This window comes from Fundulus heteroclitus, chromosome 11, assembly GCF_011125445.2.
Source record: "Fundulus heteroclitus isolate FHET01 chromosome 11, MU-UCD_Fhet_4.1, whole genome shotgun sequence".
In the NCBI taxonomy this organism is placed as follows: Eukaryota; Metazoa; Chordata; class Actinopteri; order Cyprinodontiformes; family Fundulidae; genus Fundulus; species Fundulus heteroclitus.
Window position 1 is genome coordinate 20888473 of NC_046371.1, and position 23529 is coordinate 20912001.

Here is a 23529-nt window from a genome sequence, read left to right on the forward strand (position 1 = left end):
GTTGTGTTTCCTAGCATTGAGGGTGCCACTGATCCTGGCTATAGCTCAAACTCCATTTGCTGCAGTGCTGTCCCATACCTGCAAAGAGGCAGGTATGGGGCTGGCTTCACTGTTGCCTGCAGACACTCTTTATTAAACCACTTTCAAGGACTTCCACTAACAAACTGCCACACCCAAATATTTCAGATTTTGACTCATTGGTCCAGAGCACCTGCTGCCATTTTTCTGTACCCCAATTCCTATGTTTTCATGCATAGTTGAGGTTCTTGGCCTTGCTTCTATGTAGGAGGTTTTTGTTTTGTGGCTGCAACTCTTCCATGACAATCAATTCTGGCCATACTTCTCCAGACACTAGATATGTGTACCTGGGTCCTACAGATTGCTGCAATTTATGAGCTAATGACACCTGCCATTTCTAAGGGAAGTAAAGCATAATATGTTTTTATCAGCTGAGCTAAGTTTCCTACAATCCTCAGCAGGGCCCGTTTATTTGTGCTTCTTCAATAGAGCTTGAAGAGGAAATCTTGAAACACCAGTCCATTTTGAAATATTTCACTTGGATAGATCTTGCTGAACTACCTTGTGTCGTGTTGCTGTGCTCAGTCTTGCACTCTTAGCGTATGACCTGAGACTTGAAACAGTCACCTCAGTAGCAGAGTTTGGCTGTTCTGCACCCAGTTTTAAGCTTCCTCTACAGATGTTTGTTTCAGCTATTGACTGTTTTTCAAACTCTAAATGTGAAATTGACGAGCATTATCACCCGTACAATTGGTTGCTCATAGACTGACTACATTCCAACAATGTCCCTGATATTTTGCAATTGTACTTATATGAATTGATGCTGGTTTGAAGATAAAGGGAGGTAACACAAACTATTGATATGAGTAGTATCTTCTCTTGTCCACTCACTTTCCATTTTGTAAATTGATGAAAAATAATCAGTATTTATATTATTCATATTTTATTTCATAAGTATTCTGTATAGTAAGTTTTTATACCTGCCTAAAACTAAACTGTATATATTTAGTAACCGATGGCTGCAGTTTCACCATGAAGGGTCCATAATTAGATATATGCTACATGATAACATACATGTTTACATGTTAGCTTTTATCAGAAATTCTACACAGGAAAATGCATCAGTGAAGTTTAAATACACGGTTTTCCATATTTTAATCTGATAGCATACTGATTTTAAAACCTTATTGATCCCTCTCAAAACCTTAAACAGCTTTTCTTCTAAATGTACTCCAGATTTACAGAAATTATATGGACTAACATTGTAGAACTGCATATTGTCTCCCTATTTACCATTTAAAGCCACAGTATTTACCAAATGATGATGATGATGATGATAATAATAGTAGTAGTAATAATAATAATAATAATAATAATAATAATAATAATAAATACAGTCAACGTTCTTATCTGAGACCATTTTTGGCCAGGTTTGTATAATGGTCATCTTTGTCTCATAAGACAATCAAAGACTCACTGAAGAACTTCTCAGAGTAAAAAAGAAAAAAAAGTCTATAACTGTACAAACATAGTATTCTTTTTATTTCACTGTTATCTTTATCTGAGCTCTGCTTTGATGATAAATCACCACATTATCCCCTCTGTAGAATTGCTTGGGTGGATATTTTCGAAACATGTAGACACCTGAATCTCTAGTCTTGCTGTAGTAAACCAGAATTATCCCTTAAATTTCAATTTGCAGTGATGTGATCCCAAGTCTGCAATCATCAGTCATGCTTGGCCATCCTAAAAGGTGACTCAGCTAATCAAATCTTCGGTCTGCCTCTATCCATTCTGTAATCTGGTATTCCCAGCCATACATCACAGCTCTGCAGCTCAGTTGAGCTCCGGTCCTGGTATAAAGGTCAGTAGCTGCAGGCTGTCCGTCTGTCTGTGTGCATTGCTCTCTGTTCTCTGCGTCTTGAATGCCTAAATAAGAAAGGTTAGTAGAAGCAGCTGCTCTTGCCTGAAAGGTCATGAGAGGAAGTTGACAAGGTACATCCAGGATAAATCTTGCATTCATATCACTATTATTTGTTCAGTTGTTTGCTCTGCCAAAATGTAGCCCTTGTCTGACTGTGCACAAATCCATTCTCTGTATATCTCCACTAAACAATGTGTATGCTTGTAGCTCGAACCAAAGTGTTGAAGCCTTGCACCATTTTGAATTTCATTCAACTCATCTAAATAAAGCAAAGCTAATTTATGATATCATTACTTTCTAATGGCATGCAGATGAGAGCGTTGTTGACCCGGCTTAGCCTCGGCTTGTCAGTCAAGGTGGAGGGCAATTAAACTGACCCCTCTTTTGGCGTGAGATAGAACCCAATTCAGCAAAATAAAGGAGGTAGGATCAAGATAAACTTGAAAGACAGGGGAGCACCAAGAGACAGAGAGAATATGAAAATGAGCGACAAAGAAAGTGGAAATGCCACCCTTCAGGGATCAACCGGAGGAGGGAACGTGACAGCAAGAGAGGGGAATGAGAGAGAGGGGAACTGAGTGGAATGGATATGAACTGGAAAAGTCAAGGCAGGAAACTTAAAGTAGGAGAAAGAGTGGAGTTGAAAAGAGAGGAAAACCTAAATTTAGACATGGAAATCAGGAGAGAACAGCTCCCTTCTTCCCTCAGGAGATACATTTAAATCAGGTCTGGGTGGCCATAAGGGAAAATGGAAGAACCTATTCCACTGGCCAATTAGGCGCACTGAACACTGTGCAGCTCTAATATAACCATCATTGTGGCCCCTTTGGCCCCTTCAGTCCCTCTGGATGTGTAGCAGCAGATAGAAACAGACCTAAACCTGAGAATGTCTTTACTTTTGTACTTGGTAAAGGAACAAAAGAGACAGACAACAACCAGCAGTTGACTACTTATACAGAGCTAAAATCTATTTTGCTATATTCTAAATTTGTTCAGAAATTTCATATTTTAAATGTTTTATAGTAATTTTTGTTCAAGCTTTAGACTTTAAGCCCTTCACTGCTGAGGTTTTTATGAACAAACTGTAGATTGATGAAAATGTTGTTTTTTTTTACACTGGGGGCAACAGTTGGGTATTATGTAGGTAGAGGGATTGAAAGATGATTTAGTAAAGCAATTTGTTCTAATTTGTAACTAATTACAAAGTGAAACTTTGTCAAAAGCTTGAAAAAAATATTTTAGCAACCAGAAACTGGTCTTAGTTTCACTTGTCGCTACTTATTTCATTCAGGTCTGATTTCTACTTCGTAGTTTACAATGTTTTATTCCAGCTCTCCTGCCTCCTGCGAACATTTTATTTATATTTAGAGCCAAGGTTTTGTTAACAGAGACAATAAAGATTATGGAGTGTCTATTAATTTTTGCTATCTTCTATTAGCAATTACCATGGTGAGAATTAGAACATGTGAACTCTGTGTGTATTTCCTTATAAAATGTAGATCCTTACTTTAGCTGTGAAATTTCCAAAAGGCTTCCAACATATCCAAATCCAACATGTTCCGTGACTGACACAGTGTGAAAGCTGAGAAGCATAAAAGCATCTTGTCACTGCAAATATCTCTGTGCATGCCTAATCTGTAACATAAACTGTTTGCAACTGTAGCAGAAAACAACATCCGCATAAGGAGATTAAATGACAGGCAGGGAAAAGGTCACATGAGTACCAGTAGTGGTTTTCTTGAGCTTCTTCAATTCGTAGATGGTTTTGGTCAACTTGCCTCAAAACCTCCACACAGAAGAGGTAGCATATGTTTTCCATATGTATTTGAAAGATATAAAGAATATAGACAGTAATGGATTAACTTAACTTTCAATTACAAATAAAGGCCACCCCATTTTACATGCTTGACCACAAATTCAAAGTAATCGTTTTAGAGTTAGGTCTTAAATGTTCTTGGTTAAACTAAGAATCGAACACAGTTATGTGAATTTAGCACAGGACATTTTACTTAGATTTTCCATATAGTAATACCAGTCTAACCCGTGGCATTTCGGCCCTGAAAATGAAAACCTCGGTACCTTTTACTTTTAAATCTGACACCGATGACTCATTTCTAACCATCAATAAATGGCAAGAAAACACCAGTGGAAATTAAATAGCGAAAGGACAGACAGAGAATTTTGTAGTAGAATAGTATGATTGTGAGGCTGAGTTTGCTGTTGTGCTGTGATGAGAACAAGGCAAGTCATTGTTTCAGTTCTTGTATTTGTTATATATTTCAAACTGAACTTTTTTTTTCTGAAAACATGCACATTAATTTCCAGTGCCATTTAATTCCCGCAAATTGTATGTTTATGTGTTAATAAAAAGCAGATTTTATATTCGTTACATGTTTTACCTTTATGGAGAGCCCAGAAAGTTCCTCATGATGTAGAAAGAAAATTTTCAGAATTTATCTGACATGGTAAAAAACCTGAATGAGGAATTAGAATTTGAGTTTTATAGCTGCCATCGAAGGTCTCCTGGATATAATATTCTATAATTGGGCATGTCATTCCCCCTTTTTTATGGGAGTGGTTACGTGCTTACGTGCAAAAAGAAATTACAAACTGATATTTGGAACAGCCTAATTACTTATAAAATAGAGTATGGTGGGAAATACGTAAGAGGCTAGGTAAAGATGACTACATAATTTTTGACTCCTCTATTGAGAAGTAGAGAATTTGCTCCAGGATTGTCTCGCAGTATTGTTGATATGTGCCTTGACAATGGGTTACAGATGATCGGCAACATGTATTCAGACAACATATTGATATATTTAATGATAGGTTATTTAAGCCGCTGTCTTATGATTTTAGATGTTAGTGAAGAGTTTATATTGCAATAAAAAGCACCTTTTCCAGAGTGTCCTTGGCTTTAATTGCGTTGTACAAGGACAATTCCTTTGCAGTGAAATGACATTGTCCAAAATACCACTTAATGCTGACATTTAGTACACAGGATAACTATTAATTTGCTTTTGTGGCCAGTACAAAGAAGCAAAAATATGTCATACCCAGTCACATGTTGCACTATTGCATGAGTGAGAAATTGAAAAAAAGTAAGTGATTTAGAGAGAAGTAATAAAAAAGGTGAAGGCAGAAGTATTCTAAATCATTGACAGATCACGCTTCATACAAAACTTCCATGAATAAAACATATTCATAGCCTCCCATAGGTAAGATCCATTTTTCATCCATTTTCCTCTTCTTCTCTCTCTATCTCTCACACGCATGATTAACCTCGGGAGGCCTTAATCAACACTGGAAATGACCCATGCTCCTTGACTTACCTCTCTCTCTCTCCTTTCCTTCACCTCATCGTCTCTCCTCCTGGCTTGTGCTCCCCACAGCTTCTTCTATGATAGGGTTTGCCTCACCTGCTAACCCAGAAGGCAAACACAGTTTGAGGGTTAGTTTATCTCACCTGTGCAATAAATTACAGATGATACTGATTGATACTCACAGGGAAATTCATTATCAGTTAAAACCTGCCTTTTTGGAAGCTTTTTTTCTTCCTCTAGCCAGTTTTCCTTTTTGTGTGCAGATGAGGGCATCAGTTAGGCTTTTTTCCTCTAAAAACCTGCCTTCACACAGGTTTTAAAATTGTTCCTCTGGGGATGGTACCAGGGATAGATTTATGGTTATTGCTTTTCACTTGTCCCCCAGCCTTTCTCACATTCACAGATGCAGTCACGTACCAGAGTACAAAGACCCAGGCTACTCTATGAGCTGTCCAGGGTCCTGACAACTGGTGGTTAACTATTGACAGCCAGTTACAACATGGTGCTGAAAACAAATATGGATTAAGGTCATGGAAGAAATGTATATTTCGGCTCGCCGGCAGATTTTCACTCTTTGGATGCAGGCATTAAAACACATCAGCATCAGCATGAGTCCACTGAGAACAGCTTTTTAATTGGTCCTTTTCACTGTAGCTAAGGTTTCAATACTTCTGGCTAAACCCCCCCTGTGTGTTCAACGATTGGGTCCAATTTAGCACACCATAATCACTGACCGGCCTCCCTAAGCGTTTGCTTTGTAATTAGGGTCTTAAGGCTTTAATTATTTATTTATTTATTTTATTTTCAAAGCCAAATAAGCCAGATGTGGGCCACATCTCTTCTTTTTATTGTGGTTTAAGAGGTAGAAATGCACAGTGCTTATCAGTATTCAAACCTCTTGAACCTTGTTTTTACACAATTTGTGACATTACAGCCACAGACTTCAATGCATTTAATTTGATAGACAAACACAAAGTAGTGCATGACTGTGAAGTGGAATGAAAATGATACACAGCTTTTAACCTTTAGTACGAAGACAAAAAGAATCTGAAAAAGTTTAACATACATAATTATGTATTCAGTGGCATTTACTTTGATACCCATAAATCAAATCCAGGGCCTTTTGAAATAATCTAACTGATGAATTGAGCCCACCTGTGTTTATTTTATAATCTATTTTAAAACACAGCTGACCTGTATAGCCCTCAAACATTTAAACACAATTAGAGAATAAACAGCTTCATGAAGATCAAGGGCCACAACACACTGGTTAGGGATAAAACTATGGAGAAGTTTAAAGCAGGTTTGGTGAATAAAGCAACCAAAAGGCCTGTGGTGACTCTGGAGGAGGTGTACAGCTTAAGAGTTCAGGTAGGATAATCTGTTGATTGGACAGCTAGTAGTTGTGCTGCACACAAATATAACCTAAAGGGAAGAATGTCTTGAAGAGCAAATAAAGAAGTTTTCTTTATTTGCTCATATGACAGTTCTAGAGATGTACTAGAGCAAAAGGATTATTTTCCATCTACTGAACCCCGATAAGGAGAGACATAAAGATAAAATAAAAAGGGGGCATTGTTGAATGATCCATAAAGACATTCACAGTTCATCACAAGCCATTAAGACATTTGAGACTAGGTGCTCTGGTCAGGTAAGACCAAAATGAATCCTCCATCTCTGTATGTGTCCTATTGTCTTTGTTTGGATTCAACATATTAAATGCTATTCAAGAAAAACGTACTCAATGGGGAAAAAATGGTGGCAGCAGTCTCATTCTCTGGAGATGCATTTATTCCACAGGGAAGGGGAAGCTGATTAGTTGAGATGGGAAGATGGATTTAGGCAACTGCGGGGCAGTCCTCTTCTGGGCTTCAAAATACTTTAGACTGGGATGAAGGTTCACCTTCCAAGAGGCCAACAACCCTGAACATACAGCCAGTGCTACAATGAATGGTTCTGTTCAAAGCATATTCAAGGGTTGGAATGGAGTAGTCAAAGTCAAGACCTAAATCCAAATGAAAATCTGTGGCTGGCCTTGAAAGTCGATGTTCACATGTGGTCCCTTTTCAATTTGAGTAAACTTGACGATTTTGTAAAGAAGAGTAGGCAAATAAAATCACTCTCAAGATGTGCAAAGCTGGTGGAGAATAGCAGCTGTAATTGCAGCGAAAGATGGTTCTACAAATAATGGATGCAGGCGGTAAATTGTAAATGCACGGAACACAATTTGTAAACAGTTCTTCATATTCTACTACAAATGATGCACTACTTTGTAGAAAGAATATTTTAAAACGCTTTAGGAGAACAATTTCTACTCCAAGGCACTGTAGATCATTCAACGCTTCTCTCTTATGCTTGAATTTATCGGCTCATCATTTCCTCAACTAAACTTAATTAAATATATTTTATCACCAAGGCAGCCTTAAAACCTAAGCCTTTAAAAATGTGCCATCTGTCTAAAGCACTCTACTTCTGGATCTGTCTCTCACCTCCCTAGCTCATCTTCATCTCGTCTTTCTCGTTGTGTCACCTTGCAGGTATCAGTGGTCAGTATCCTCTGGTTCAAAATGTCACCGTGACGGCGGGTGGAACAGCAAACCTGACCTGCCGCGTGGAGTATAATGACAACACCTCCCTCCAGTGGTCGAACCCAGCACAGCAGACCCTCTTTTTTGGGGACAAGAAAGGTGAGTTGAGGACTCGCAACACACATTGACACCCACACTAGAGGCAGAGTATTCCCTGTTTTAATGTAGGCTTGTGCTGGCAGATAAATCAACAAAATAATCTTATTTTGTCATGTGCGCTTGTCACTGGAACAAAGTACCAGTCCCACAATTTCTTTGTTCGTGTTTTCTGGTCTGTTCTCTATTTTCACAACAGGGGCATTCACAGTCCAGACAAAAACACACACGCGTGCCTTTAAAAGTCTGTAAAGCCTTTCATCTGGTGATGGAAGGTATGAGGCTTGTATTATCCTTAGCTTATCTTTAAACCTTGCCTTGCACGCACGTCCATGCGCGCACGCACACATGCCGGCACGCACACACAAGTGGGTCCACACAACTATAGCTAGACATACCCACACACAGAAATGGATACAAACACTGACTCTGCTGAGGAGCACTTGAGGATGAGAATTGATACGACCATCCCTGTTTCTAACTTGTTTGCCCAGAGCAGGGGGAGTTTAACCTGCCATGAACATTGTAAGGACGTCTATGCTTCTTTTGTGTGCATGGCCCATTTTACCTGAGAAAAGGAGCTGTTTATTGGAGCAGATTTGTAATGACTTCTCTCAGATTTATTATGTTTTATCCACCATCATGACCAGTCTGAAGGTTGGCTGTTTTGAAAGAACTTTATGGACCAACATCTATCGTTTTTTATTTGAATTAAAACGTCCTACTCTGGAATTTAAAATTGTTAAATAGAAACTAGATCATTAGAAGATCCCAGGTAGTAAAAAAGAGATTCATTTTCACACCAATCATGTGAGCAATTATTGTGCAGTATTGTGCTCTCTACTGTCACGTGAGTTTTTGCTGTTATTATTAAATTTCCTATTTTGTCAGAAAATCTCTGGCTTTATTTGGTTGTAACATTTGTGCATGTTATTTCCACTATTCTTAATTGGGTTGATTCCCAAAATTAAGAAGTCACATTACTTAGACTTCCCCTAATAGTGGAGATTTTTATTTATCGTTTTGTGATCATAACTATGTTAAATAGAGGTGACCTCTAACAATAGTTACAGTTGTATTAATCTTTTAGCAAATTCTTTGATTATTAGATTTTTTTCTTAAATATTTTTACTAAAATTATATTCATTGGTTTCTATAACATAAAATGCAAGTGGAACTTTCCATTAAAGTATGAAGTAAATGTGTAAAGTGACCCCCTCCAATTCAGGTAGTAATAAAAAAATAAGTGCATATAACATATAGGAACTGATCATTTGATTTTGATTTATATATATATATACACATTTACAGTGGGAAAACAACTGAATGTGATTAAAATGGAAAGGCTGTAGGAAAATTAATTTGGCATTCTGCACAAAGTCTGCACATTAACACATGCAGACACAGGCAGGCAGCTGATAAAGTTAAATATGCAGCAAAAGTTGGAAAGAAACAGCAGGCAGACATCTTGTCTAACCTCAGGGGGCACGAAGCAGCTTTATTACAGGAAAAACTTGTGGTGTTTTTTTGTTTGTTTTTGTTTTTTCTCGATCATCAGTAACCTCTGGATTCATTTCTTAAGCTCCTCGTGCATGACGATTGTTCTGATGTGGTTTGTGAGGAAACTGAAAGAGCGTCTAAGCCGCTATTTCTTGGCACTGTAGGCATGCTTAACCTTTGAAGGTTTTTGATTTTTTTTTCAGAAACTGGCTCATTTGACTGGAATCCAACATTTTATCAACCGTGTTAATTACTAAACTGTAGCACTGACAGAGCCATCTGACAACTGAACCTGAACTCAGCTAATTTAAAAGCACACATGCACAGAACTATTGTAAGCTGCTAGAAGATGACTCTTCTCACTAAAAACAATCTGGAGGTTCTAACTGTTTTGTTTTTTTTCGAAAAAAATTTAAGATAATACAACCTGTTGACAAAAAAAATCTATTAGAAGTATTACAGCTGATGTCATCTATTGCGTTAACAAATTGCACCAGCAACGCCCATCGTTTTAAAACGATCACATTTTCAATTCATATTCAAGCCATTTTTAAATCCTCAACTGGGCCAAGTTCAGGAGATTGAGGACTGCTGTGGTAGAGCCAGTTTCAGTGCCTCACCCACCCAAATTTCTTTTAAATAAGGAAATTTCAAAAAGACGGATGTTTGATATGTGAAAAGGCTTTGTCCTCTTCATATAAACACTATTTATATTGGCCTTTCTATAAACCTCCTAATAAGCATGCCATAATTTCTAGAAATGTATTCATCCATTCAGCTAACAGACTTGAATCGGAAGGATTGCCCTGGGTAATCATTACCAGTTTATGTGCTAGAAAACTGTACAACTCAGTGAGAAGTTTGTTCCATTATCGAGTAAACACCCTTCAAAGTGACACACAAACGAAGCGAGGACATGGCTGGAAGCGACCAGCGATTTAATGGCTAATACGTGCAAAGGGTTTACTTCTGACCTTTCACACCATCTTAGTAAAGTCCTCATAAATGGAATTCATGGCGCTTATTTCGTCAGGTCATGCCAGCTGAAATAATTGTGCCCTGTGCGTCTCTCAGCTGTATTAGTTGAGTGTAATAGACTATGAATCACACTCTCTTGTAAGTGTCTGGATTAATCACATATGGGATTTACACAGTCTTCCTCCGTATTATCCTGCAGCCCGTTGGGCTTCCTCGTCCATTTCCATGTGTGGGTCCATTTCACATGTTTGTGACTGTCTTCAAGGGTGTCGGTACTGGTGTGATTTTTTTTTTTTTTTTTTTTTTTTTTGCATATTGGGGAAGCAAACGCATGCAGCTGGAAAGCTTTTCAGTTCACATTTTATTTTCACTTACATGCCTCTTTTCTGAAAGAGCAGTCCTAAAAAGCTCCATTGAACATCAAATTCAACAGTTGATGTTCTCTGCAGGTTATTCCATATCACACCAGGGGTCGAGCTTGGGGGTCTATTTCATGGCATTTCCAGTGCTGAGCTCTGAGATTGAAAATGAAAAACTTGCCAAGGACTCTTGTATTATCAGAATAGCAAAGGGGGTAGCACAGAGACTCCAGAACTTTAATACTCCATTTTTTGGGCTGGTGGTGTGTGTGTGTGTGTGTGTGTGTGTGTGTGTGTGTGTGTGTGTGTGTGTGTGTGTGCGTGTGCGTGTGTGAAAAGTTCTTTGGGGGGTTGTCTTTCTGATCACGGTGAGTTCAGATACACATGCTGATGCGAGCATAGAGATTATGAATGTTTTCAGGAGTGCCACAGGCGATGTGAGAAAGGAACAAACTCTCAGCTGCAAACTCCTTTGAGCACACGAGGTTTCAGATTAATTTTCTTTGCTGTCTGTTGGGAGGAAGAAAATGGGGGATTAGGCCAAGCTGCTCACAAATACCATCCAAAACTCACCAAGTTTTTGCATATCTTTGTCTGTTGCAACTGAAAAGTTTATCTGCTTTTCCAGTGTAGAAAATGTGAAATAATAGTCATTAAAATCAACATTTATTGTGTTCATGGTAGATAATTTAATGTGTTAAGTGGACTGTTGTAGTATAAAATGCAATAAATTGCAATGGATCTTTACAAAGGTTAATGATTTGAAATTAATAAATTAAAATGTCTTGAGAAGCTGTTGCTGATCATTATACTACACAAATGGACCCTCTTTAATGTGCCTGAAAGGGGTACAGAGGACACTGTTGTCAGTTTGCTGCACCTCTTTCATCTGCATTTGGACTCTCACTTTGCCAAAATACTTTTCCTTGACTCCAGCTTTGCCTCGAATCTATCCAGAGGCATCTGGTGATCCAAAAGCAACAGCACTGCAACATCCCTAACTGGTAGATTCATATCAAGCATAATTTCCTCAGCAACAGGTATCAAACAGGGCAGCTTGGCTCATCCACATCTCCTGTTCTAAACATCAATGGAGCACCACGCTGCTGAATGCTTCGTTCTATGTAAACTGGATACAAATGACAGCATCAGCACAAAGTACCTAAATCCACTGATGACATAGCCATCCACTCCCTATTAGTAGACAATATAGAATTATTGTCTTTGATTTACAATAACAGTCTGGACACTTCATCCTGGGGTATGTGGCTAATAATCTGGACCTTAAATGACTGTCACAGTGTTTCATCTCGCTATGTATGTTGGAATTTTTTTTTTTTTAAAAACACGCTTTATATGGTTCTAGATGGAAAAGAAATACAGGGGATTTTGTGGAATGTCAAGTCCTGTCATGTCCTTGGAGTATTTATTTTACTTTGGGTCCTCTCCTGTTTTGAGAAGTGCATGTACATTGGGTTCAATGATATGAACTTCACTGTGCTGCATTGTGACCTGGTGTGTTACTTTTTTATGACATCACTGTTTGTTTGTTTGTTTTTTCATGTTAAAGAATTAACTAACCTCCTTGGCATTAACTCCCAACAAGTGATCAAATAATTATTAAATAAATGACACAAACTGCCCTTCAAACTTTTCAATATCTTAAAGGACAATAAGTCATTTACCTTTGACCAGTACATCCTGGACATTCAGCGAAACATTCACGAGTCATCAGTAAATTGAAAGAAGTCGACGTTGATTGTCAGTATGCTCTGTTACAAACCAAACTTGCAATGGTCACCACTACTGCCACAAATAGGTCTTACTACACCAAGCCTCACTGTACTTAATAATGCCACAATGCAAGGATATTTCCATAGAACAGGAACTCCCACACCTACTCAAGGGAAATCTAGTCACACTGCCTTCAGGATGTAGGACAATGAGCTGCAGAGAGACCCATATGTATGAAACCTGATTTGTTACGTCAATACGTCCCTCAGTAACAGACCCCGCTGAATGTGATCCCAACTGTCTTATGTCTAACGGTGGATGGGTGGTGGTGATGTGTATTATGTGTTATGTTTATTGTTTTGTGCCTGCTGTGGCACATTTCTGTCAAAAATGTGCAGTGATGTGAAAAGGAATTTCCTCTTGGGGACAATGCAGTTTAAGTTTCTTGGTTTAATATAAAATTCAGTCCTCTGTTGACTCTACCATCGTGTATTCATAGGTATGTGTCATATTACAAAGCAAAGGCATATGCAGCCCCTGTTAATGCTGCAAAGTACTCCATAAAGCATTAGCATAAGCATATGGCTTTTTCAAAGATAAACACAGACAACTGTCTACATTACAGCCCTTTGAGTGCGGCAGTTTCATGGCTGTTGTTGTTTAATGTCAGGGCTCAGACTCACCTCCAAGTCATTTAGTCGGATGAAAGAGATTCCTCTTGTCTCCCATCCTCTCAAAGGCGCTGTCTGTGAAGAGTTGTTTGAATTTCAAATTAGTCATTGTCCCAAAAGCAGCCAATTTTGTCCTTTCCATCACTCTCCACTGAGGAACTTAAGCTGGGCTTTGACAGACCGAGAGAGATGAGCGCTGGGCAAAAGGGATTCTCTCTTTTATAAGATTCAAAAGAGGCTAATATCTCGTTACAAATTGCTCTTTTGGTTTCATGTAATTCAGGACTTGATAATAGCTTTATTTCCTGGATGGAGAAATTTTCCAGTGAGGCATAATTAGAATTTCTTCGATATTCTTATACTAGAAAGAGCCAGTGTTTAATTACTTTTCAGGCTAAATTTACAGACCCATTTAGTGGACCCATCATGTTTGAGCACCAGCTGAGGTGTGACACTGAAATTACTTATTCAGCTTAGCTACAGTAATTTGCTGTCCATTTATTCACATGATTACTCTTTTAACACTGACATCTGTATTTTCATTTGCAGTCTGTCTCGCTCCTTTTTTTCCTGCCTCGGTTATCTGTCCACCTCTGCCTTTAAACGTCTGGCAGGGTAACAGTAGTCCCATGCTTACTTGCTTTCCCCAAAAGTAAAACATTAATTTGAAATTATTGCATATGTATTTATAATTCAGGGGATGACATTTTGAAGGAACTTAATTTTTTCCTTGAGAGATTCGAGTTGTATTAAATAAAACAATAGAAAACCTAAAAGAAAATATGTGAGTCATTGTTTATTGGAATGATTACATTTTTTTTGGTATCTGTTCTTAAGGGCTAAGACAAGTAAAACGTCTTTGCTTGATTAAAAGTACCAACCAGTGACCTATCAGAATGGCACACACTAAAGTGTAAAGTAGGAGTTTCTTTTGTGAAATTGTTTATTCACGTAATCAACTACACTTTAATCTTTTATCTGTACGTATTACGAGTATTTTGAAATTATGCGTCTAGACTTTATCCAGAAACTGCATCTAAACAACTGCTTTAACAATGCACTCACATTGGCATGGCAGTACTAGATCTGTATTGCATGAAAGAAGATTAAAAAGGTTAACTGTACTTAGGTTTACAGAGTTTTAGGTTTAAAATATGAATCACATAAACAAGAAGTGTTTTCTGTTGTTTATGTAAACATCATTTTAATATCAAAATGAGCAATAACATGTTAGTGATGCAGAAAAAAGTCATAAAATGGCCCTCTATGCTGTACCTGTGACCAAATCTGCCAATATCGAATGCCATCTGCAGATTGATTGAATCTGATTAAACATTAAGATTAGTGTTCTGGGTGAACAGCTAAGGGCCAATTGCTCGATTTTTGGCCCCCTGAGCTGCTGAATATGAAACTATTCAAGTCCTCAGATGTCAAATAGTCAGCTGTCTAAATCAATTTTCTGCCTGTTTATGGTTGTGTGAGCATGCGCATATGTGTGTGTAGGCTTGTAAGTGCATGCATGCGTGTGTGCACATGGAATGTCAAGGATTCCAGCTTCCCACCGTGAATCCATGAAAGCTTTGATGCATTCAGAGGATCCGTGCCTCAGCAATTCAGAGGATAGGCTTTTAAAAGTTTTCCAAAATAAATAGCAAAATAATAAAAACCTGACCGACTTTTTTCTTATTAAACAGATAGGAGAAGTTTCCTTCAAAACTTAATCTTAGGGGGGGAGGTTAAACTTTTGAGACAGCTGTCTTTTCTCCTCCTTGAAAAAGTACTTTGGTGAAACATCCTTTCATATCGGCCTGAAGATCGTTGCGGTGTTCTCCCTGATAGAAAAACACTTGACTGTAAATCTCCAAAGATCCCCAACAAGACCCCTCTCTCCAAGACAAGGACCATAAAACATGAGAGGTAAAAAAAGAAAAAAAGAAAAATGAGACGAAATGTAGGCCTTGGTGGGATAAAGGAGAGGAATTAAAGATGCATTTTATGACAGAGCTTTCAGAAGCTTTTATCACCTATAGAAGAAACCTTTTCTTTGACCTTGAGCTTCTTTCTGTGGCGCTTCTCTTTGCGCAATGTCTTTGTCTGAATATAACATTCAGCTTTTTAATTTAAAATATTAAAACGATGTCTTCTTATTTGCGTTTTCATTGTGCTCAGCTGAACAGAAAATTATAACAACTGAAAGCAAAGATCTGTGAATTTGTCGCTTGTGTTTTATCTTGTAAATCTTGGTTGGGTAAACGGAAGCTCTGTTCGTACTACAAAGCGGGTTAGGGTGAGAAAGAGGTTACGTCTTTGAATAAAGCAGCAGATGCCGTGAGTATTGTGTGTATCTGTACAACTACGTATCCCTCAGTCTTGCTTGGAAGAAAGTTCCAAATTACAGAGATGGAAATGAGAAACTTTGGAAGTTAGTGTCTTGCAATACGAAAATAATGATGTAACTAGAAAATTAGTTGCTGGCCATGATTAATAAAATTAATCTTATCAGTTAGACTTTAAAATTAATCATTAATTGCTTTTTAAATGTATTTTCTTTATCTAATAGCAATATTTCACAGTAAATACATTCTGCAATTGAAATAATGATACACGCCATTTGTTTTGTAATTTGCATTTTTTATTTTCACCATTTAGAGTTACTTACTGTCGTTATTAAAGTCTTGACATATAGGTTAATTCCTTTGTGTTGAGTTTGTTATATCTTATGTTCTGTTCTGTGCATTTTAGTTTAGATTGTTGTGTCTATGTTGTTCTTTCTCCCCCTGGTTTCTAAAGTGTTTTGCTCCAGCTCCCTTTGTGAAATTGTCACCTTCTCTCAGGCCCCTTCTCTGTCTCTCCCTCAGCTGTTCTGCGTTCGCCTGATTGTACTCACCTGATTTCCATTTCACCAATCACATCTCAGTAATTAAACTCTGTAATTTTACTGTTCAGTTTTGGTTTCTTCCTTCGTCCTTACCCTGGTTCAATACCTTATTCCCTAGTGTCACTTCTGTAAGTCTTTCTCTGTTAATGATTAATCTCTACTCTCCGCAGTGTTGTCCTTGATGTCTTACCCACATTTGGATTCAGCTCAACCCCACATACTGACACATGTCAGATGTAGACTTATCTTTTTTGGTCTCTAAACCTTTAGAAGGGCTGTCATAGCTAACATTAGCTCAGGTGTTCATACTCACAGCTACATCTTTGCACATCTTGTACACCTTTTCCGCGGCTTATAAACAAACTATTTGCTTTACCGCCATCTACTACACTGGAGTGTGTGCATGAGTGTAACCAGTGGCCAGAAATGAGGGAACTGAAAAAGATGCAGTTAAATGGGTTTCTTTTTTTTGATTCATATTTTTTTCTGCCATTAATTTATGGAAATGTATGCATTAAAAAGATTTTCAAAAGCCTTGAACAGATATAAATACACACAGCACTTTATAAAAGTATTCATACAACTTTTTCACATCTGGTTACAAACAAAAACTACAATTTAGTTTATTGGGATTTTATGTTTAAAGGAGACATATCATGCAAAATCCACTTTTTCAGCCCTTAAATACAATTTGATTGGTACTTAACATCTCTAGGAGTGCAGAAAATTTAGATGTAATCTCTCCATGAGCTGCATAGATATCTTTATATTCTGTCAGGATCATATTTTTCAGACTGTTCAGTTTTCTCTGTTATATATTATGCTTTTTAAACAACCTCACAGTATTTGTTGCAGAACTGCTAAACAATGTTGTGAACTTCTAGCTCACTAATCAGGTGAATTCAGCATTTTTATTAATTGGAGTTATTTTATAGTCCAAGCTGAAGGATGTTGAAGCTACAAGTGGATAAGTCACTGGTTGTTCATTACAGCGTCCCCCAGCGTCCTACAAAAATGGCCGAACAGGGTGGAATGCGCTGATCTGGAGCGGGGCGGGATGTGAGACAGAACCAAAACGAGTTGCACTCGAACGCACCTCAGAACAGGGGTAGAAAGGGGGAATGTGGGGGTAAATTAACAAGAAAACCAAACCAGACCAAAGCATTGCAGTTCTGCTTTATATGTACCACAACTGACTAATTTCATTGTGTAAAGGAAGAGCTGAAAAGCATGATATGTCCTCTTTAAGGGAGAGGATAATTGTTTTATGTTTTCCGATTAACAGCACACAAAGTTTAATGTGTACTTGTTTTCATTCTACGTACTTTGCTCTGGTAAAATTCAGTGGAACAAATTGCTTTTAGAAGTCACACACTTGGCAGGGCTTTTGAATATCTCATTCAGCATTGAGCATTTTATCATCCCAAATTGTAAGGGGTATGGCACACCTACAAGTCTCCCAAGACATGGATATCCACCTGAGCTGACAGACCAGACAAGTAGAGCATTAATCATAAAATCTGCCTAAAGTCCCACATGGTGACTCTGGAGGAGAAGAAAGCTGCTGTTCAAAGAAGGTCATAGGAAGTCCTGTTTGCAGTTTGTCAAAAGCCATGAAGGGGTCTCAGATATGGAAGAATGTTCTCTGGTTACATGTAAAAATGTATGCCAAAGCTATGTGTGATAAAAAAAAACAGACTGCATATCACCCCAAACACACCATCTCTATGTTTGAACATGGTGTTGGCAGCATAAGGCTGTGAGGATGCTTTTCCTCAGTAAGGACAGGGAGGAGAGTTAGAGTTAATGGGAAAATGGATAAAGCTTCAGGGCAGTACTGACAGAAAAATAAACAATTTTAGAGGTTACAGTAGTCGATAGAGTGGTGCAGAGGTTTACCTTCCAGTAGAATAGCCTTGGATTTAGCCAGAACTACAAAGTTTTTTTTTTTTGTTTTTTTTTTTAGATAAACACATCTTCCTGTGTTAGAATGGCCCAGTCAAAGTCCAAGCCTAAGTACAGTTGAGTGTCTATGTTATGATTTGAGGAGTTGTGTTCACATATACTCTCCATCCAATCTGACTGAGTTTGAGCTCCTTCACAATAAAAAATTGGCAAACGTTTCAGTCTGTTGACAGAGTGGTTAAAAGACTTGCAACTAGTATTGCCTCAGCAGAGCTGAATCCAAATTGATAATGCGTTTCCAGTTTTTTTAATAGTAAAAGCTATACGTAATTTGCCTTGCCCTTGACAATTGTATGCCTGGCTGGTTTATCTCATAAAATGAAATAAAATACACAGACGCTTGTTTCAAAGGGACCGAATGTGAAAACTTCAAGGTGTATGAACTCTTTTGCTAAGACACTGTATTTTTCCCTCAAAAATAGCCTCTGCTTTTTACACCAAGGCATCTATTATACTACAGCAGTCTTGAGCTGCTGGCAAAAAAAATCATCTAAAAAAAAAAAAAAAAAAAAACGATAGAGTTGATGGGCAAAAGCTGTCTCCTCAGTGACCTGCTTCTCACAAGGACTTAATGAAGTGGGGCCAGTGATGGTGTCCCACTGAACTCCGCACGGCAGGTAGAGACTGATGAAAGAAAATCATCTCTGTCACAGGAAACAAAATCTCTGCAAGCCAATTACTGTATGGAGAATGGCACATTTTACATATCACACAGCCAGCTTTGCCTCAGCAACGTACAACAGGTAATGGAGGTTGAGGAATGACTCAAGCTACAGAATATATACGCAGCTATTCAATATAAGGATTGTGTTCTGTTTGCTTTGCTCTCCTTCTATCTCTTTCAGAAACACACACACACACACACACACACACGCACGCACTGACAAATTCAATCCCGAGATGGGTTGTTGACAAGGAAAAGAGAACGGCCGCATCCAGACAGAGACAGCTGAATGTATATTTTGAAATTTGCACTTTTCTCATTATAAAACTGTGTCACTTGAATGAGCAAACACCTGCCAAGGTTCTGTACTAATACACGCTGTCCCTAGATAGATGAAGGGACGGGGAGGAGAGACACGGGAGAAAGCTGGAAAGGGAAGGGCAGAAGGTGAAAGAAACAGAGATTATAAAGGAATAAAGGGAAGTGTGTAAATATGTTTTAGACAGAAAGGGCGTCGCAACTGGATTGTGCGTGTGCGAGTTATCCGTGTTTCAACAACAAGCACAGCCAGATGCTTGAATGTAATTAACACAAAATATACATATAGTTATGGCCGTTTTCCAAAATATGCTGCTCTAACTACCTAAGGCTCCAGCATTGCCTCCCTGCCAATCAGTTGCTGTAGCATACACAATGTCCAGCTAAGCCAGGCTGCTGGAAAAGTTTTGATATCTTAAAAAACCCTGCCATCATGGTAACCCCGCCTACCTTATGATTAATTCAAGTGATAGTTATTTGACAATCTGAGGGCACTCATGAAGCATTTAACTTTCATCCTCAGGTTGTCACCTGATCCCTAAAAGGCAAGGCAAATTTATTTGTATAGCATATTTCAGTACAAAGACAACGCAAAATCCTTTACATCAAGTTGGAAGAAAATGACAAAATGAACTTTAACGTATATAATAGTAATGATAATAACAGCAATAATAATAATTGTAACAGTAAAATGAGAACGTGATGGCATGGCGAAAGCAACGTCATTGGTCCTGATAGAGTAGAACAGTGAATGCTACACTCTTAAGCCCAATGCGTGCACACACAGACACTAAAGCGTGGGAGTGCATCAAAAGCAAGCCCTTCAAAGACAAGACAGGACTTGATAGGTGACAAATTTTCTATACTCCCTCAAAGTTAGACCCATATAATACGTGTTTTTTCAGTACACCAACATCCATGTGGAGATGGCAAAGAACGTAAAAGCAGTTTAAACATGATCACAAGAAAGTAGAATTTTGAAATCTCAGTATTTCATTTTCTTTGTTTCTTGTTTGTGAAATAAATTAGACTCATTATCAAAGTTTAACTGTAAAAATATGTTAATATAATTTAGTCCCACCACAGGGCTATCTTGTGGCAACTTTCCTCTTTATTTTACAAGTCATTATTTTGAACAACTTTCATACATTTTTACAATTTAAACAGTTCACATTCTGTAGTTATTATATGGTTTGATTGCTTTTAGGCAGGGCAGATTTCATGTCTCCGCTTAATTCTTTGTGTCAGTGAATGCAATCTGCTTTGACCTTGAGATTAATTAAAAAAAAGTTTGACGTTTAGGAAACATTTATTCTTTCTGTGAAAAGAAAAAGATCATTTTAAATGCATTTTTATTGGGACTGACTAAGAGAAGAGACATGAAAATTGCAGAATATGGACAGATTAAAAGTTCTGCATTGAGAAATGGGGGGGGGAGGGCAGCAGCAATGTTCATCTTCGTAAATTGGAGCATTGATCTTGCTGGTTCAGATCCAACATCAGCCATATTGCCTGTTAAACAAGAAGAGGAAATGGACTTTGGTAATTACTGCTCATGCTTTGTTTTCATTAACTTCTCATCCAGCAGCATAATTGCATCTTAATATCATATACAACATGTTTGTTTCATCACAGTAAGCATCAATGAGCCTGCCAGCTCACTGAACATGTTCCCTCAGAATAGAAATGTCCCTTCTAATTTAAAGGAAGCAAGCCATCTTTAACCTTCACTCCGTGCGGCTTCCTTCAGTCTCGGTTTTTCCCCCATTCAAAGATATGCCTCTGTTCTCACCCTCAGCATATTTTCAAAAAGAGATAGCTGACACTTGCCCACTCTGTTCTGTCCGTTTCTGTTTGGGAGCCGAGCCTCATGTGGCTTTGGTGTCGTGGTCGTTTACACGCTGTTATCCGATCGGTCTTGGCTGCATTCAGGAAAGCCTTAACGGAGCCAACAGTCATCAGCGCTCGCAATTAGATGGAAAATCTATCCGCATCCACAGCCTTTTGAAGAAAACTGCGACTGCTTTGGCAAACTTTTAGCTGTCAAGTCTTGAGATGTCTTTGAGTCGGTAAGATTTATGCAATTAGATGTATAATATATGGCTCTCTTTCTTGTTGACACAAACAAACTGCGAGATCTGTGCACTTAACAAGCAGCAGAATCTGCAAAGGTGTATTGACCATTTGTTGGAGAGACAAATTAGACTTTGATGTTAACAAATACATCTTTACTTTCTGTCCGTCTTTATAAGAGACAAAAGCTGGAGTTTATTGAACAGAAAATGTGGTTGTGCAATCAGTAAATAGTTATCTGTCAAACACAAATCTGCTACTCTTTGATGTTGACAACAACACTATCCTACCTGGAAACACTGAAGACTTTTAGTGCTAATGGTTTGTAATGGATGGCTGGCTGCTGCAGTTGCTGATGAATAGCAAAGGATGCATTCCTCCTTTCTAGCTGCTCTGTCAATACCCAACCTTTCACTTTGCAGTGTGTCGAGCAGAGGTTATACTGCTAAGGCTCTGTTTGCTTTTACTTACAGTGCTCACATGAAAGCCCAATGTCCTAAAAGCATGTGAGTCTGCAATTCTCGCCATTTTAATGTATATTTAAAGTGTTCAGTCTTGAGTGGCATATAGAAAAATGTCTGTCAACACCCAAACCTCAGGAAAATTATTAGAGCACCTAGCTTGTCTTACCCATGGTTGAAATAACATCAGGAAGACACTTCTTTTATCCATTTTCCAGTCTCTGACATCAGCCTGAGAAAAGTTTGCCCTACTCCTCAGTTTCAGCTGTGTGATGTTTGAGGGGTTTCTTGGCTGTAAAGCCTGTTTCAAGTCACCTTGCAGCATCTCATTGAGACACTCCACTCAAATCGACTGATACAGCACTTTAAGATACAACTCAATCGGTCAAGGTACTTTACACACCCTTAAAAGCTAATATTTAAAAAAAATATAACAAAATACAATACAACTGAAGCAAAAATACAATAAAAAAGTTAAATAAAGAGCAGATACAGATAAACAAACAATAAAACTGCAACAGCCAACATCTCAAACTGGGTTAAAAGATAAAGAGAAAAAAGTGTATTTCAAGAGAAGATTAGAAACAGAAACCCGCCTGACATGTAAAGGTAATTCGTTCCCAGTTTTTGGTGCAATAAAAGAGAAAGAGCGATCACCTCTGTGCCCTCGCTTTTTTGGAGCAGTTAATAAAACCTGATCTGCTGCCCTGAGTGAGCGAGAGGGAGGTGGCAGGTGAAGCAGGTCTGACAGATACTTGGGGCAAGGCCAAAAAGACATTAAAAACCAGCAAAATAATTTTAAAGTTAATTTGAAAGCAAACTGGTTGCCAATGAATTGCTGCTAAAAGAGGAGAAATTTGCTCTCATTTTTTGCTACCAGTGAGAAGACGAGCAGCAGTATTTTGAGCCAGATCTACCCAGGACTTTCAATTTCTTAGTTTTCAGCCTGTCCTTGTTGGATTTAGTGGTACGTTTTTGGTCATTGTAATGTTGCAGGGTTCAGTAATGTGTCAGCTTGATTTTTGTTATCACAGGTGGTATCCCATTTTTAGCCAACATCTCATTTTCTGAATCCTCTGCCTGATTAATACTATTACATACTGTAACTCCAGGTCTTTGTCTATATTGAATCAGACATTTATATTTTTCTCAGACAGCAAATATTTCATATTTGCGCAGTTCCCATGCAACTTCAACTTGCATTTTAGGACTTCTTTTAGCATTCTGTGGCCTACTTTCAAGGCAAACTTGCTTGGCTGGTCACACATGGGCATGTTGCAAGTCGTTTTGAAGGTCCTCTTTCAATCTCCTCATGGTGTTCATTTTCACATCAACAGTCAGGAGCACATCAAATGTAATGTCTTGAGTTTTTAACTGGGACAACTTCCTTCAAAATGCTGCGTAACAAAATCTAATCATCTGCACCTAATGTGACAAATATATTTAATTTTTGCGGCATTTTTATTATATTTTATAGAATAAAAGGTCTTCCATTTGTTTTTTATAGGCCAGATTTTTCACGTGGGCTATGAAAAAATGAAGTTTGTGTAAAACATTGGCACATATGTTTGGAAAACAAACAAAATATTTCACAGTGTTCCCTTTTCCCCATGACTTTACATGTCCAGCTTAAATAATGTTTAGTGTTTAGACCAAACATTGTAACACTGCCTCCCAAAGGTTTGGCGGGCAGTAATGTAGTTACATTACTCTTTGACCTTCAGCAAACTTCATATTTGTACAGATGTTTCTTGCACACTTACTCAGTATGATGTGGTTAGTTGATTTACTTTTGGCATCTACAGTAGGTTCCCCTTTCATTTTTGCTAGTTGCTGATTTGAATCTCACAGAAATTTAGAGGAAGCAGCTACAGATTAGGGTGATGGGTAGGAAGCCTTCCAACCTCAAAGACTTGGAGTCGATCAACAAATCCTCATAATACCAGTGGAACAATCCAAAAGAGTATGGTCAGCCATTA

The 23529-nt window shown here is 38.1% G+C and overlaps 1 protein-coding gene across 4 annotated transcripts in view; it reads left to right on the forward strand.

Annotated features, from left to right (window-relative positions):
• The window catches only part of cadm2a (cell adhesion molecule 2a), a 309827-nt gene that overhangs the window by 221775 nt on the left and 64523 nt on the right, over positions 1-23529 (forward strand). For all 4 annotated transcript variants that reach the window (XM_036143086.1, XM_036143084.1, XM_036143085.1 and 1 more), the window contains one exon: positions 7803-7952. In XM_036143086.1, coding sequence (XP_035998979.1) covers positions 7803-7952 — 150 coding nt within the window. The remainder of the gene's footprint in view (positions 1-7802; positions 7953-23529) is intronic.